The 18,462-nt window shown below is 43.8% G+C and overlaps 1 protein-coding gene across 2 annotated transcripts in view; it reads right to left on the bottom strand.

Moving 5' to 3' along the window:
- Positions 1-2,060: 2,060 nt before the first annotated feature.
- Positions 2,061-18,462, bottom strand: part of LOC138295251 (zinc finger protein 420-like) — a 42,006-nt gene continuing 25,604 nt past the window's right edge. For both annotated transcript variants that reach the window (XM_069233443.1, XM_069233442.1), the window contains exon 2: positions 2,061-5,771. In XM_069233443.1, coding sequence (XP_069089544.1) covers positions 3,632-5,350 — 1,719 coding nt within the window. In that variant the 5' untranslated portion in view covers positions 5,351-5,771 and the 3' untranslated portion in view covers positions 2,061-3,631. The remainder of the gene's footprint in view (positions 5,772-18,462) is intronic.

Consider the following 18,462-nt stretch of genomic DNA (forward strand, 5'->3'; position numbering starts at 1 on the left):
CATCATCACAGGGCACAATGCCACGAAAACCAAAGCCAAACCACGCAAGGCACCTCAGCACAACTAGAAGACTGTCTCAGAGGATAACTGAAACAACACACTCCATGCCAACCGGCTGAACATAGTTCCTGACCTGAAACAGGCCATCAGGAATTCCTCGGACTGGATCACAGACTGCGTTGACGGTCACCCCACCAAGTCGACCAAGATCAGAAGAACCTTAAAGAGGGCCAACTGGTTTACCCCGTAACTTCAGAACTCTAAATGAGAATGTCATTGGCTAGAAAGAAGATGGCACAACAGTAAGGATCCAAAGCAGTACACCTCTTTCAGGACATCGATCAACCAGTACCACCTCCTCCTTAAAGAAGCAAAGAAAAGCGCACTCACACGCCACATAGGGAATAAGCTCAAACCACAGCAAGGAGCTCTTTTTGCCATCATTATGGAATTTAGCAACCAGGTGGCCACTGAGAATATCATCAATCCCTCCCAGGATCTGTACGACACACTCACTGACTACTTTCACAACAAGATCATAGTCATCTACAGGGGCTTCGAACCTCAGCTCTCTGCCAATGACAGCCTCAACAGCCTCACACACTCTGACACTAACCCTGATCTCAGACTCACTACCTGGAACCTCCTCTCCATGAAAGATACCACCCCATCATGAACTCCATGCACTCTGCGGCACCCACCGAACCATGCTCGCAAACTTCCTGACCACATCCATCGCCATGGCCTCCTTCATGGAACAGTGGAAACACAAAGAAGTGAAACCCTTCCTGAAAAACCCTTTGGCAGACTCAGAACAACTGAGGAACGACCGACCGATATCTGCTCTCGTTCCCAGCCAAAGTCCTCAAGACGACAATCAACAGTCAGTTGACTAGACACCTGGAGCACAACAACCTCCTGAACTCCTCCCAGTCCAGCTTTCAAACCAATCACAGCACTGATACCGTCCTGATAGCAGCCGATGACAACATCAGAGCCCTCTTGGACCTTGGTGAGACTGCAGCCCTCATCCTCCTCGACCTCTCGGCCACCTTCGACGCGGTCTCCCACCAGATCCTGATCAACAGACCCCACCACATCAGAATCAAAGGAGATGCCCTCAAATGGATCACCTCCTACCTTACCGGAAGAATTCAGAAAATCTGATTCCCTCCCTACTCCTTGAAGCCCAAGAACATCATCTGTGGCATCCCACAAAGATCCTCCCTCAGCTCCACCCTCTTCAACACTTGCATGACCCCTCAGCCCCAGCCAACATCATCAAATCACCCGGGCTGAAGATCATCGCCTATGCCGACAACACCCACCTCATTCATTCTTTGTCAGAAACCTCACCACCTCCAGAGGCAACTTCTATAGGTGCATGGCCAATGTCGCCGATTGGCTGAAGCGCAACTGCCTCAAACTGAACACAGACAAGACGGAAGTCTTCACCTTCGGTAACTATGTCTCTCCTTGAAGCGACACATGGCAGAAATTGGACCCTCCCGCACCCCTATCAACCACACCTGTAACCTCAGCATTGTCCTGGACAACAAGCTCTCCATTAAGAAGCAAATCAACACAATCTCCACCGCCTGCTTCCTCATACTGCACATGCTCCACAAGATCGTCAGATGGCTCCCCGCCAGCACCAGACAATTAATCACCCAGGCGGTTGTGATCAGCCGGTTGGACTACAAGAATACTCTGTACGTAGGGTTAACCGCTCACCTCCAGCGACGACTGCAGACAAAACAGAACACAGCAACAAGGCTAGTCCTCGACCTCCCGAAGCAGACCTACATCACGCCCCACCTCAGGAAACTCCACTGTCTCCCAGTTCAGAAGAGATGCAAGTCCAAGATACTACCCATGGTTACAAGGCACTCCACAAGGAAGGACTGGCCTATATCAACATATGCTTATTCTTTCACCAGACACCTGCATTGCGCCTCTCTCTTCCTCACTTACCCTTCTAGAGTCAGACACAGTAAGCACAGTGGTGTTTTGCTTTCCTTATCTTATGACCGAGCTGACAAAACTTCTCTGGAATGCACTTCTTAGTTTAAAGAAGACATTTATTATTACTTCAGCACGAGGTTTCTGAGAGACGCGATTAGTAAGTTGGAAGCACACGTTTAAAAGTAGTCAAGGCAAAGAAAGGAAAATATAACAAAGTACTTCTCAATTGCAATGTACACAGCAAATACATGTGATTATATTATAGCATAACTTCAAAGCAAAGAATAAAAGTCAAAATTCATCACCGTAGGGCCTATCACTGATCGTCACCTTTCTCATGCCTGCAAGTTGATGACTCCTGTTTAACTGCGAGAAAGAGATTTTCCACCCAAACCGGAGGTCAGGCAGCTGACATCCGCTCATGACTGAAGTCTTGGAAACTTCCCCTTGCTGCTGCCCAGGGACACCGTTTTATAATTAAAAAAGCCTGCTAACAGGTCCTTTCCTCTAATAGTCAAAACATGCAGAGTTGGGAAGAAAACAAGCCATCGTAGATTGGCCAGATCTCCTAAACCTCGCTCCTTCCCAAGGCTGAGTAGAGAGGAAAACACAAAATATATGCTCTATTATCACGCTAGGGTTTGGTGTGAACACAATATGAAAAACACAGCTTGGTCTACCATGTGGAAAAACACAGCTCATCTGCAATGTCTCAACTGCAATGTCGAACTCCATGATAAAGCCAATAGGCAGCTAAACTGAATACAGAATGTAATGTCTAATGCCAAGTTAAAGCCAATAGGCAGCTAACCTAAATACCAAATGTAATGTCTAATGCCACGTTAAAGCCAATAGGCAGCTAAACAGAATACAACATGTAATGTGCTACTGATGAACATTGAACAACTAATATGCGCAGTGGGGAAACACAAAGTCAGTGGTCAAACACAATTAATGGCATAACAAGTGGCTTCTTCTTCTCCCACCTGGTCACAAAGATCTGTAACAAACTTCCCCTGCATCTTGGACCCACCTCATCATTGCATCTGTTCAGGAAAGGACTCAAAACTTGGATGTTCAATTCATTAGTCCTTCCGTATACCAGCTCCTCCCCCAGTGCCTTGAGACCCTTGCGGGTGACTTGCCATGCTTAATAAATACCTATTGACTGATTCTGCACATTCATATAGATTTTCCCTAATGTTGACTTTCTGATGTTGTTTTAACTCTCCCTTGCTAATAAATGCCTTGCTCGGTCAGTGCAGTCTTCAGGTTGGACTTTTGATGTTGCATTAACTCTATTTCTTATGATTGCATAGTCACATTCAGAACATTTATATAGTTTCTCTTCCATGTGAGCATTATGTCATTTAAAAGTTTGTTTTGTACAAAATTCCTAGTCGCATTCTGTACATTAAAATGGTTTCTCCCCAGTGTGGATTTTTTGATGCTACACTAGCTTATATTTCCTGCAGAAGACTTTATAACATTCTGTGCGTACTTAGGAATCCTCTCCATGTGGATTGTCTGATGTTGCTTTGGCCCTCCATTCGTTATAAATATTTTGTGAGATTCAATACATTGATATGGTCTCTCCCCGGTGTGGAGTTTCTGATGTTGTTTTAGGTTCCCATTCATTCTAAATGCCTTGTCACATTCAGAGCAGTTAAATGGTCTCTGTATAGTGTGGAATTTCTGATGTCGCTTTAGCATTCCATTTGTTATAAATCCCTTCTTGATATGGTCTCTTCCCAGTGTGAATTTTCTGATGTTGCTTTAGACCTCCATTTGTAAAAAATGCTTTGTCACATTCTGTACATTGATATGGTTTCTCCCCAGTGTGGATTTTCTGATGTCGCTTTAGACCTCCATTTGTAATAAATGCTTTGTCACATTCTGTACATTGATATGGTTTCTCCCCAGTGTGGATTTTCTGATGTTGTTTTAGATTTCCATTTATAATAAATGCTTTGTCACATTCTGTACATTGATATGGTTTCTCCCCAGTGTGGATTTTCTGATGTTGTTTTAGCTCTCCGTTTCTCATAAATGCTTTGTTGCATTCTGTACATTCATAGTGTTTCTCCCCAGTGTGGATTTTCTGATGTTGTTTTAGATTTCCATTAGTTGAAAATGCTTTCTCACATTCTGTACATTGATATTGTTTCTCCCCAGTGTGGATTTTCTGATGTCGTTTTAGATTTCCATTAGTTAAAAATGCTTTCTCACATTCTGTACACTGATATGGTTTCTCCCCAGTGTGGATTTTCTGATGCTGCTTTAGCTTCCAATTTATAATAAATGCTTTGTCAAATTCTGTACATTGATATGGTCTCTCCCCAGTGTGGATTTTCTGATGTTGCTTCATCGCTCCATTTGTTATAAAACCCTTGTCACATTCTGTACATTGATATGGTTTCTCCCCAGTGTGGATTTTCTCATGTTTCTTTAGCTCCCAATTTGTAATAAATGCTTTGCCACATTCTGTACATTGATATGGTTTCTCCCCAGTGTGGAATTTCTGATGTCGCTTTAGGCTTCCATTTAAAATAAATGCTTTGTCACATTCTGTACATTGATATGGTTTCTCCCCAGTGTGGACTTTCTGATGTTGCTTTAGCTCACAATTTGTAATAAATGCTTTGCCACATTCTGTACATTGATATGGTTTCTCCCCAGTGTGGAATTTCTGATGTCGCTTTAGACCTCCATTTGTAATAAATGCTTTGCCACATTCTGTACATTGATATGGTTTTTCACCAGTGTGCATTTTCTCATGTTGCTTTAGCTCTCTATTTGTTATAAATGCTTTGTCACATTCTGTACATTGATATGGTTTCTCCCCAGTGTGGATTTTCTGATGTTTCTTTAGATCTCCATTAGTTACAAATGCCTTGTCACATTCAGAGCATTCATAGGGTTTCTCCCCAGTGTGGACTTTCTGATGTTGCTTTAGTGCTTCATTTGTAATAAATGCTTTGCCACATTCTGTGCATTGATATGGTTTTTCACCAGTGTGAATTTTCTCATGTCGCTTTAGCTCTCCATTAGTTACAAATGCCTTGTCACATTCAGAGCATTTATATGGTCTCTCCCCAGTGTGGATTTTCCGATGTTGCTTTAGCTGTTTATTTGTGATAAATGCTTTGTCACACTCAGTACATTCATAGGGTTTCTCCCCAGTGTGGATCTTCTGGTGTTGCGATACTTGTCGATTGGTAGTAAAAGCCTTGTTGCATTCTGTCCATTTGTACGGGTTCTCCCCCGTGTGGATTTGTTGATGAAGCTTTAGCATTGGCTTCCTTCCGAACACTTTATTACATTCTGTACATTTATGTGGTTTCTCCTCTACGTGGACACTCTGATGCTGCATTAGGTCGTTCATTACAAAGAACACCTTTCCACACTCAGTCCATCAATATGTTTTTTTTCTCCAGTATGAAGTTTCTGATGTCGCACTTGCTCTTTCTCCGACTAAAAAATGTGTTGCCACATTCTAGATATTCATACGGTTTCTCTCCTGTGTGTTCTTTCTGATACCAGGTTAGCTCTTCCTTCGTGATGAGCACCTCATCAGACTTGCTTCAGTAGGTCAGTGTGCTATGTCTTCAACGACTATCATCTGATGCTTAAGAGCTAAGTGCAGACCTCATTGGACAGTTTGGGTTTTCTGCTGTGGAAGACAACTTTGGCGAGGCATTAGCCTTGAAGGGAAGAGATTTCGAGGTATTCTGTTTGTACATCACTTCCTACATAAGTAAAGCTTAATGTCTTTAAATTTTCATTTATGAATCTATTTATTTCACCTGTTAAAATAAGAAAAAGAATCACTGAATAAGCTTAAATGCAGAATCCACCACAAAAATGTATTAGCTTTTAATGAGACATTTAATTGTCCATATAGACAAGTACGCTGAAGAAATTCTAGATTACACTTTCAATATAAAGATGCAATAGGCAGAGAGTAAGGGCATACGATCCTTTTGTGTTCTCCTTCTAGCGAGGAGTGTGGCCTCAAGGAGTAACCAAGACACCAAAGAAGGTTCAATTTTCAGTGAGTAAGACCCTCTCCCCAACACGCTACAATGTTAAATCCATAGCGACAAGATGTCTCCCTTCTTATCAATGGAATGCTTCCTATTATCACACGGCCTAACACATAATACAAGATGGAGCCTTTTCAGTGAATGGACCATGCAACAGAGAGCAATAATGGCAGGAAACATAAGCAACTGCTGCAAGGGAGCCGTTTATACTATCAGAGAACCTGGGATAGGACCCGGGCAGGTAATCTGAGCATCTTCTACATAGTGTAACTCCAGAGATCCGAGGCTCGGAGCAAAGCTACACAAGGAAAAGGAGGTTTACAACCATTTTAAGCACACATTGGGAAAGTAAATAACATCAGAAAAAAGAAAAACTAAAAGGTGCATTGATGTGGATACTGTTGCATCCTTCAGTAGGCATGCAGATGTTTCTCCACAAATGTGCACACCTGCAGAATGACACATGCACCACTTTCCGTTTTTCATCTGATGTTAGGCAAGCGCTTTTATTTTGTAAAAATTACATGTACAACATACTTAAAGTGGCTTTCAGCTCTCCATCCATTGGTCTGCTGTTGTGCCATTTACATTTTGCTTCCGCCCACTACAGAATACAGCACGGAGTTCTGAGTGCGCCTACTTCAGCCACTGACTAACTTCACTTTGAGTGACTGCATTTTACTTTTCCAAAAGGAGGTAGTTCCCTTCAGTGCCAGTGTTTTGGTTTGTACTTAATAATTACGTAAGCGCTGCCTTTGTGTTTAGAGGCTCGTGTGATAGCAGGACGCTTTCTACCAGCTCTTCACAGCACAGGGCACATTCCACATTTATCAGTTTCTGCCTCCTGATAATGATTCTGTAAATTCCTTTTGGAGCTGCCTTTGTGTATTCAATTGCTACTATATTAGAGTTTATCAGAAGGTGTCCATTTGCATCTATTCTTTATAAAGTAAGTCACTTTTTAGGATGCACCCAATGAAGTACATTTATACCTGCAATCCTGTATGTATTTTAATTGAAGACTATTGCTGTGCTTGTAAACCAGCTAAATCTCACAAGTTTGCTTTCACTGCTTGTTTGTCATGCTTATATAGATATTTAACTATTATATTCAATACAGTCAACCATCCAGCATTACTGGAGACACTCAATAACCGCACTGGTATCAATGGAAATATCCTGAGATCATTCTCAACAAATATAAATCCACAGCCGTCTCTCGAAGCCTGCACCAGTTCCACATGGAGTACCTCAAGGTTTAAACCTCTCTCCAGCTCCATTTAATCTGACCCTCACAGTTATTCTGACCCACTGTAATGATATTTGTGTTTTTACCACTGACTCCACGTTGCACTTAGCCTAGCAGCACACTGTCACATTAGTGACCACCAGCTTCATTTTGCCTATTGACTTTATTTCAGCATTAGCCATTAAAAGCTGTAAGTAATTTTCCACATTGTACAACGTGCTCATGTTTTTATTCTACTTGTTTGCATGTTCTTTCCCACCACGGGCTTAGGCTGAGAAGAATGTACTAGGACGGTTGTTTTGATTAAGGACACCTTGGGATTTTGGCCAAGTCCCGACATGTTCTTTTCAAAGCTGGCCTAAAGTAACCAGCATTTTTTTAATAATAAACTTATGAGGAGGGAGTTTCTGGAATTGTACTCTCTTGTTTGTTCAAAGCATAAGAGGCCGAGACCAGATGAACTGGGGAGAGTGATTCAGATCTCAGACATGCTCAGGACGCTGAGGTCTGTCATCCTTCCCGTGAGGATAATTGATCTCTCTCCACCTTTTTAATTCTTGTTATCTGCTTTGCATTGTGATATATATACATATAGATACATGTATTTGCTATGTATATTGCAGTGGAGAATCATTTGTACATGTTTTCATTTCATTTCTGTGACCATTTTTAAATGTGCGCTTTCAGCATGCAAATCTCCCTTATGAATCTTGCATAGTGATATAATAGATGTCTTCTTTAGACAAAGAAGCACATTCCAGAGATTTTTGTCAGTGCATGAGTGTTTCACCTCGGTCATTAGTGAAGCAAAACACCCACCTGGACTTAAATATCACTGGTATGTGGATGACACACAACTCTACTACAAAGTAACATCACCCAGAGACATCAGGCATTTGATTCCACACTAAAAAAGATACAAATACCTCAAAAAAAAAGAATTTTTTTTTTTTATTCCCCTTGATGATCATAAGACCGTAGTACAATCCCTAGTCCTCCCAAAACGTGACTACGGCAACGTCATCATCACTGGAACCCCGAAGACACTTTGCACATCCAAGAACAATTCTTAATGCCAGTACCAGATTCCTCACAGGAATTAAATGGTCCAACATCTCACCTGCACTCAAGAACCTCAATTGGCTCCCCAATGAAGGAAGATGCATCTCAAAGACAGCGTGTATCACCCACAAAGAGCTTCATACAAAGAACCCCAGATACCAAGAAACCAAACTATTGAGAGCCGGAAGAGTCCGGGACTGAAAAGCTCCAACTCACTTCTTCTCATACCTTCAAATCTGAAGAGGGAATCCTCCCAGGCGTGCTCTCTCTCTCCCAGGAAATGCTCAGAGGATTTGGAACTCATTCCCTGAGGACCTCCGCAGAAACCCCTCCCTTTTCTTGCTTCAAACAGGACAACAGATTTTTACTGCTGAACAACTCAACTTGCTCACAAGCTGATCCACGTTTCCCAAAGATCCAACTTTCAGCGACACAATCCTCCATTACCTTAATGCTGTATTGTTATTTACTTTTTGTCTGACTACCTTAATGTTGTATTGTTATTTACTTTTTCTTGACCGGGACTACCTCAACCCCTTCGCTGCCAGGCCTTTTCTCCCTCAGGTGCCAGGCCTCAACCCCCCCCCCCCCCCCCCCCCCACAGTGCTGAGCCTTTTCTTGGCTGTTTGGAACGGTTCGCGCTTAGGCCCTCATAAGCTTTTATCCACATAAGCTATCCACACCAAATTTGTGTCCTTTTTTTTCCCCCCCGACATCCTAGGAATGTTAAGGTGCCCAGAGTTTGTGGGTTCCCTTGGAGGAGACCAAGAAATTGGCCAACATACAGCTAAAACTTGTTTGGGGGTAAAGGGCCGCAGAAGAAGACTTGTGTTTTTTTCCCTGAAAATGGCATCAATGAAGGGTTTGTGGTGCTAAAAATCACCACCTTCCGAGCTTTCAGGAACAGGCATACTTGAATCAGAAAACCCAATTTTTCAACAATTTTGGCATTTTACTGGAACATACTCCATTTTTACTATTTTTGTGTGCTTTTAGCCTCCTTCCAGTTAGTGACAGAAATGGGTCTGATACCAATGCTGGATCCCAGAGAGATAAACATTTCTGAAAAGTAGACAAAATTCTGAACTCAGCAAGGGGTCAGTTGTGTAGATCCTTCACGGCAGATTTTCAAAAGTAATATACTGTTACGTCTGCTGAACCCTTCTAGTTGTGGGGGGTATATAGGTCTTGTAGGTTAATCAAGAACCCAAGGTACTCAAAGGAAGGAGGCTGAAGCACAAAAAATAGTAACAAGCATTTGCAATGCAATAAGTCTTGCACTTGCTTGAGTTAGCGCTATTAGCGTTGTAAACTCCTACCCGGACATTTCTTGCCACAGAAATTGGAGAAAAAAAATAAAATAAAAAGCAACGGCGCTATGTAAAATGCAGCGGGATTGCACTGCATGGAAAATAGAGAAAGTAATGCCGAAACATGTCTTACATTAATGAAAGCAATCTATTTTTAAAAGGCAAGCCCGTGAAACAATGAAAGTGACAGGCGTAGTTACAAGCCCAAAAAGTCATTACAACAGGGACGGAACGCTTGTGCACGCAACCTTAAAAAGTCAAACACATAGGGTACAGACATGAAGTCTTGCAACAAGATACTAACAAGCAATCCCGAACCAGCAGTGTGGGTGCACAAGATGCTAGGGTACAAGGGCAGATCCAGGCCGTTTCTACAGAATGGAAACCCCAGTTCTGCGTGAAGGATGCGACCATTAAGTGATACGGACAACTTCTGATGCAATATGGAAAGGGCACAGACTAAAAAGGTCGATAGTATGCCCGTCACGCATCTAAGCTATGTTTAGCTATAAGGAGTGATTGGCTGACGTGGGGCGGCCGGTCCTGTGACTCCGCACCTTCGTCCGCCTGGGGGGGGCAGGGGAGGAAATCGCAACATGGAGAGGGAGGGAGAGAGACTACGCGACCCAGTGGCAAGAAGCAGCACCAAGCAACACTAAGCGCTAGAACTAACCTAGCATTAGAAACAGGTCACGCTATTCTGGCTGATACACAGTCGCCCCAATAAGAAGTCAGTACATCACTCAGACAGGGCATTTCACACAATCCTTCTGAAGGAGGCACAAACTTTTTTAAGGACAGAAAAAAGTCAGCAAACAGATTGGGGAAAGGTAAAAAACACTGCTAAAAGTGCAAGAAGGGAAACACCAGCATTACTGTTTTTTGGTGAACATATGTATTCTTGTTTAGCAAAAATAAATACATTGAGGTTTCGCCCTACCATGAACAAAAAATACATCCTGTGCCCAAAATATGACTGCAATCAAACACTACATGGCATGTTAAAAGAGTTCGTGGTGGACCAGCATTTCCAAGTGAGAAGACCCTCATTGCAACTTTAACAGTCATGGATTCTCCCTGGATACTTAATTAGCTATTTAATTACCTTTGAATAATAGCCCATTAGCTGTACCGTGGCTTTATCTGCTGTGCAATAAAAGTTTCATGTCAGGGGCGGGGCTTACACTGTGCATGTTTATTATTTTGTAGGGTGAGGAGCATATATGCGATGAATGGCTTATAATGCTGTAGTCATGGCAGTGGCTGTAGGTATGGCATGCAGTTACTGTGCCTAGTGTTGATTATTCTGCGCTCGCATGCTGCCGTCCCTTACACATCCTGACTCACAAGGCTCCTAAACATGGGTTTCCGAAGCGGAAGTATGGAGAGCAGGCACGTGTGTCATGAAAACAGCGGAGCTAGCCAGGGAGTGCGGGGAAGCCCAGAACTTCATGGGGGAGAACGGGAAGTGAGCGTGCGCTTCACATACCTGCGTTAATTACTGACTGGACTTTTATTGCCACACAGAGTGAAAATAACAAAAGGAAGAGGGCGAGGGTGAGCTGAAAAAAGGCAGGACAAAGAGGCAGAACTGACCACTAGCAAGCAAGGATTTTTGAAGGACACTGCAACTAACAAATGAGAACACTGGAACTCACTCTATAGTATACTTAAAAGTATGCAGCAGGCCGAAAGCTAACGCTCGACCTAAAAATGGAGTAAATCCCAGTAAAATGCCAAAACCTTGTTGAAAAATTAGGTTTTCCGATTCAACTCTGCCTGTTCCTGAAAGTTTAGTTTAGTTTGGGTAATTTGTAAAGCGCATGGCTACCCGAAGGCCTCACAGCGCTGAAGGGTAAGTGACAGCTCAGAACAGAAAACCCAAAAAGAACTATGATGAAAATAAGAAGGTCTTCAATTTTATTACAAAAAGCTAGTTCTAAAAGGTTCTTGTCGGAGTTCTAGGGGAAGGGAATTCCAAAGATGAGCTGCTTTAACAAAAAAAAAAAAAAGAGTTACCTGCAGGACAGTAGAAGATCTCAGCGTCCTTGTAGGTACGTAAAATGAGGAGTTTTGCCTAATAAATGTAGGGCCTTTATTATGAAGGGCTTTGTGTGTCATGCATAGGGCCTTAAAGTTAATCCGATGTCTTATGGGTAGCCAGTGAAGATAGACTAAAGCAGGCTTAGCTGATAGATATCTTGGTATGTTCATGAGTAATCTTGAGGCCGCATTTTGTACAACCTGCAGTCTACTTATCACATAGCCAGGGGAGCTAAGAAAGAGGGAAATGCCATAGTCCAGTTTGACAATATCAGGGCCTGAATAAGAATTCTTCTGGCAAAGAAGAGGCAGGAGATTAAGAATTTTCCTTAAGGTTCTTAAGAGGCAAAAGCATGATGAAGCAATCTTTTGAGATTGCTGCTCCATCGTAAGGCCACGATGTAGCCAGAGGCCTAAACTCTTTATATGATCCTTAGGGAGCGGAAGATTATAAAAATCCTCTGGAAGTAGTGCTGGGAAGTTAGAGGGGGCACAGTTACCCACAATCATTACTTATGACTTTCCATCATTAAGTTTAAGTTTGGACTCAGTCATCCACTTGGCTACATCTGCCAAACAGAGTGAAAGGTTCGTATAAGAAGGACCCTACACGTTAGAGAGTGACACTACTAACTGTGAGTCATCAGCATATGAGACCACAGAAAGGCCGTGGAGTTCCACGACATTGGCTAAAGAAGAGAGACAGATATTAAAAAGTGTAGGGCTCAACGAGGAGCCCTGAGGGACACCACATGTAAGGAGAGTGTTTTAGACAGAAACGAACAGTCAAGGACTTGAAAGGTTCTGCCTTTCAGGATTGAGGAAAACAAGCTCAGTACTGTGCCTTCTAATCCTATAGCAGAAAGTCTTTGAAAGAGGATGTTGTGGTCTAAAGTGTCAAATGCAGCACTGAGATCTGACAGGATGATGGCTGCGTGTCCACCGCGATCTAACAATTGGCGGGTGCTTTCTGTGACTGCTAGTACCGCTGATTCTGTGCTGTGCTGAGGCCTGAATCCCATTTGAGAAGAGTCCAGAAGTTCATGGTCTTCAAGAAAACATGTCAACTGATTATTGACATGCTTTTCCATAATCTTAGCCAGAATCGGAAGAAGAACAATAGGCCTGTAGATGCTTAGCAATGTGGGGTCGAGCTCAGGTTTTTTCAGTAAGGGTTTGACCACGGCATGTTTAGGGGATTGGGGTATAAATCCTGACGTTAAGAATGGTTAAGAATATTTGTCAAAGGAGGAGATATTATATTGGAGGCCAGCGCTAGAATAGAGGGAGGAGCAGGGTCAAGGGGAGATCCTGATTTTATGTTGTGGAGATAGTTAGTAACAAGCGCCTCTGTCAGAGGCTGAAAGACTGCAAATGGAACCGGTGAAGGCTGGATGCTAATATACGGGTCACCATCTATTTTGTGGCCAGAAATGACGGGAAAGGAGGAGTAGATATCGGTGATCTTTTCATCTTTGAGGGAGAGCGACTAAGGCTGAGATATCAGTGGGAGTCTGAGCACAGACAGACCCTTGGTTGCAAACCTGCAAAGCGCAATAGGGACAAGTGAATGCATTTCATGAGTAATGAGCAAAAAAGAGGACACAAATAGTACAGTGTTTTACAATCATAAGGGTCAGGTTATAGAGAAATGGCAGGCACCCCCACCAGTTGTCACGTAGTCAGATACAAGTGAGGAGGAGAGGGTGCGAGATCTCTGCCATATTTTTGACATCCCAATAGATACCCTTAAAGCGTCCAGTAAGTGGGAAATAATTAGTGTGAATAAAACACAGGGGGGCCTGAATAAACCATCCCAAAGTAAGTAAAGGTTGATAATAAATCCCTATGAGTGAGGTTGATGATTCTCTGTGGCAGGAGGCAGATACCAATGAGTTACAATTAGTATTTAAATGGGCTCACGGGCAACCCCCATCCCTGTGCAACACCCCGCAGTTTGAAATAATAACACAATCACTCCTTATATTAGAGGCTCTTCTTGATGCATTTCTCACAGATATTCATAATTTTACAGCCTTAAACAATGAATGTCTCAACACATCCCAGAGCACCACAAGTAGTTATCTACATACATCACAACGTTATAACACGCACTGCGTCAGGTACTAATCCACTCAGACCCCCCATAAATTCCCCCGCCCCAGACATCACCACAGAAGAGGTGTTACACAGACTGGCGAGAAGTATGGCTGATGTTCACCAATACGGTCTCACAACCATATATGTGAAGTCAGGCAATACTGAGTAGGACTGTCCCTACACAACACTGCTATAGGTCAGTAACAGTGGTAAAGCTAAAATACACACAAGACGAGGGACAAGAAGCGGAAAAGAGATACACAGTGTAGTGGTCAGACTGTAATAAATACGCATAGGAAACGCCCATCCTGTGGGGATCATGGATACCCCTGTGGACCATATGATAAAAACGTTCCCTTCAGATGAGAAAAGAATACTAAAATATTGTAAGCAGTGGCATAAATGCACCGAGGGTCACGTTCAACCATGGCCAAAAGAAGGGACATTTGATAATGACATAGCTGAACATACACTGACTTACATTCGCTCAACATATAAGAAAAAGAAAAGACAGAAGAGGGAAGCTATTTTGTCACTATGGCGAGTATTCTGTCATGTAAAACAAAAGGAAAAGTCTATTGCGCCTGAAGAGGCAGTGGCACAAACACAAACAGAATCCCCAGGAGAGTCATTAGGGGAGCCCCCCACCTTATGGTCTTTTTCCTATCCTGCCAGCTGCAGGGTACCAAGATCCTGTGCGGGTTGAGCCTAAGGAGGAGAGGTTAGAGGCACAGGTCGCTGAGGCAACCCCGCTCCCGTCCCATCAGCTCCTCGAGCTGACCCAGAACAGAGCGGGAGAGACAGGCTAGTAAGTGAGTTGCAACACACAGTGAGACAGGCAGAGCAATCTAGGAGCCTTACCCCCCTCCGGGGACAATGGACTACAGGGCGATTCATTCTTAGGCTTGGAGACACATCTGCAGACACACTGAGAGAGGCAGCAGAGGAGTGGATAGAAGAGGAAGAAGAATGGGAGGGAAGTGTAGAGACGCCACAACACGAGGAGCCCCAAGTTGGCTCACAGGTCGTAACAGGGGCAGAAGATGATGAGGAGTAGGACAATGGGTTTAATAGGAGTGGGCATGAGCAAGGAGTTAACAGAAGGTTATACAATTTTCGTCCGCGCCCTACACGAGAACTAGTAATGACAACCAGAGATGGCGCAGATACAAAAAGACGGTCAATCCTCAAAACAAGGTCAGAATTAACACCTATGGAGATATTAGAGCAAGAGGAGGGTAGCTATTATTGTTACCCCTTCTCAGATGAATTGGCGAGGTTGACTAAAAGAGAAGGAAGGAAGCCATGGCCCAACAAGGGTCTTTTCAACCCTTTGATTTAGAGACTGCAGAAGATTGCATACGGCAGGGACGGGGTGACAAAAGGTTGGAATTACCCTTACATGCAAGAAGGCCTTGCAGTTTGGGAAAAATATGCCATAGACAAACCAACTAAAGTGACACGCAGTACTAGACCAGATCCAATGTTAGTCTCAGGTCAGGAAGACCTCAGCCAATAACTCAGCTGCCCCTTATTTTTAAGGGAGGGCAAGTGCCAACATATGTACCATGGCCACAAATGGACAAAGAGAATTTAAAAAGAGCACTACCCCTGCTGTCTGAAGGTGCAGGGAAATGGATAGGATGTTTTGAAAAACACACTGCCGGGGTCAACCTTGCCCTAGGTGATGTCAAAAGCCTGCTTAGCTCCTTAGTGGAAGACGGAGTAAACACAATTTTTGTTAGGGCAGGGTTCCCTCAAGTAACATTGATAAATACACAGTCTGATGGGTCATCGTTTAACAATGTCCGCCGCCATGTTTGGGATGCGCTCCGACGGACGTATCCAGATAGGCCAGACATTGGAGCCCTTATGGCAGAAAGTATAAAGCCAACTGAGGATATTGCAGAATTCATAACTAGAATGAAAGAAATATGGGTGCAGGAGGTAGGATGTAACTGGGAAAACACAGGAGGAAATGCAGTTTTGTTTTAGAATGTATTAAAGGAGGCCTTCCCACTGGTATACAAGCACATTTAGATAGAGTGGTGGGAATAGAGGCTAAACCATGGCCCAAAATACAGGCCCACATAATACATTATTTTAAGCGAAAGCAAGAAAAAGACAAGGAGAGGACAGAACAGGCAGAAAGGGCAGCAGCGAAGTTGGTGCAACAAAAACTTAAGAAGCCGAGTACAGAAGGGGCACTTGTGACTGCACCACCAATGTCTGTCACAATGCCAGTACAGGTACAGGCACCAGGATAACAACCCGCAAGTGATACAAGGAAGGGACAGAGGAGTTTTACAGGAGAGCAAGGGACAGCACAAGGGAAAAGACAGGGAAGCTATAGGGCAGGACAGCAATGTTATTATTGTGGTAAGATGCGCCATTTTGCAAGAGAATGCAGAGCCAGAAAAAACGATGAAAGAGTGCAAGGTTGGAATACCCCACAGGGGCAGATGAGGCCTCAACAAATGCAATGGGTGCCCCAGCAGCAAGCAACGCAGGGACCCCCACAGGGCCCCCAAGCCCAGTGGGCTGCACCCCAAGGGCCAATGTCGCAAGGCGGGCCCCAATGCATCAACAACCCTACGGGAGGAGAAGCACAGGTACAGGTGGGAGGGGTAACAGTGCAAGGAGGCAACCCCTTCCATGCATCACCCCAAATGTTCGGGGGAACACCAACTCAAAATTATACCCAATGACAGAGCCTGCAGATGGCCACTGTGTGTGCAATACTATCGGTAACCCGCAGGTCAGATGAGGAACCCACTGTGACGGTAGCCATAGAAGGTCGCCCCTATAGGTTTTTAATGGACACTGGGGCCACCAAATCGTGTATTAAGGAAGGAACACTACCACTTTCTTGCAACTCAATGGACACACAAGGGTTTTCTGGGGCTGTGAGCAGGGTTCTATTCACCAAATCAGTAAACATGATTGTGGGAGATAAACAAATTAAAGGACCATTACTGTACTCCCCAGAGTCACCAGTCAATCTTCTTGGGAGAGATTTAATGAGTAAACTGAACATGACCATCTCCTTCTTGGAGGATGGGTCAATGGTATGTTACACACCAGGTGTCACATCGAGCAGGATATTGTCCCTCATAGCTCATGAGGCGCTATGACAACAGGTCAGAGCAGTTCCTGTCGACACAGAGGCTTTTTTGCGCTGTGTATATGCTTTGATAGCACACACACCAGCACTACAAGGGTAAACAGTGCAGTTACAAAAGGAACTGCTGTTCAGGCCTTACGAGCCTGTGGATCCTATTAAAGAACCTGAAATGATATTGGAAATATCCGCCCTTGAAATAAGATCAACATATGCTGTGTTGCTGGCAACTGACAGAAGACAGGAGATGTGGGCATCAATAATGTTCACAGATCCTGGGGTTAAATTAAGAGATATATCAGATAAAGAACTATTTGATGATTGCCCACTAACTGAGACAGTTGCGTTTGAGATGGACATTGCTATTAGAGTGCAGCCGCAATACAGAACAGTGTCCAGACACGCACAAGACCAAACAATAACTGAGAGAGACTTGGCAAAAGTCCCAGAGGCGTTGTGGACTAAGGGCTCATACGATGTGGGACTGATCAAAGGGGCTGAGCCTGTGAAGATTACCTTGAAACCCAGAGCAATTCTGCCCAGGATACGCTAGTACCCTTGTCCAAGGAGGCAGAAGAGGGCATTCTCCCTGCAATACAAGCATTACTTGAGCAGGGAGTAATATATGAGAGGTCGACACCGTGCAACACTCCGATTTTCCCGATACGCAAGGCAAAGGGGGAACTTGGAGAATGGTTCAGATTTCCACCCCTTAACAATGTAGTGATACCAGAATTTCCAGTGGTACCTGACCCATCAGTCATACTAATAAACATTCCTAAAGAAGCCACTTATTTCTCAGTGGTCGATCTCAAGAATGCGTTTTTCAGTATTCCACTGCATTCTGACAGCCAATATTTGACTGGATTCGCGTTTAGACAGACCCAGTTCTGCTCTCGGCATCTTCCTCAAGGCTTCTGTGAGTCCCCAAGCATTTTTAACAGAACAGTGAAAAAGGATTTAACAAACATAAACTGCAAGAGTACTCTGGACAAAAAGAAAAAAGGGAGCACACTGCCTCACACTCCAGCAAAAAGTTAGCCCCAATGCATCATGGTAAATGCAGTCACTTTGTTTTGTGATGAAAAAGTAATCAAAAGTCTTTCACCTAAGTAGGTGCAGCAAGTGCTGTGTATCTCTGGACACGTGTTTCTAGGTTTAGCCCGTCATCAGCAGAGAGCAGCCAAAGTCTGTGGGGTTGCTTGAAATGCCGCCAAAAGTCTTCTCAGGTTTATGTACCACTCACTGGCGCACAGGTGCCTCACCAGAGCTCGTCAGCTCGTTAGCTCAAGGGAGCAGTCATTGGACAAAAAGAAAAAAGGGAGCACACTGCCTCACACTCCAGCAAAAAGTTAGCCCCAATGCATCATGGTAAATGCAGTCACTTTGTTTTGTGATGAAAAAGTAATCAAAAGTCTTTCACCTACGTAGGTGCAGCAAGTGCTGTGTATCTCTGGACACGTGTTTCTAGGTTTAGCCCGTCATCAGCAGAGAGCAGCCAAAGTCTGTGGGGTTGCTTGAAATGCCGCCAAAAGTCTTCTCAGGTTTATGTACCACTCACTGGCG

The sequence above is a fragment of the Pleurodeles waltl genome, chromosome 5, assembly GCF_031143425.1.
Source record: "Pleurodeles waltl isolate 20211129_DDA chromosome 5, aPleWal1.hap1.20221129, whole genome shotgun sequence".
Lineage (NCBI taxonomy): Eukaryota > Metazoa > Chordata > Amphibia > Caudata > Salamandridae > Pleurodeles > Pleurodeles waltl.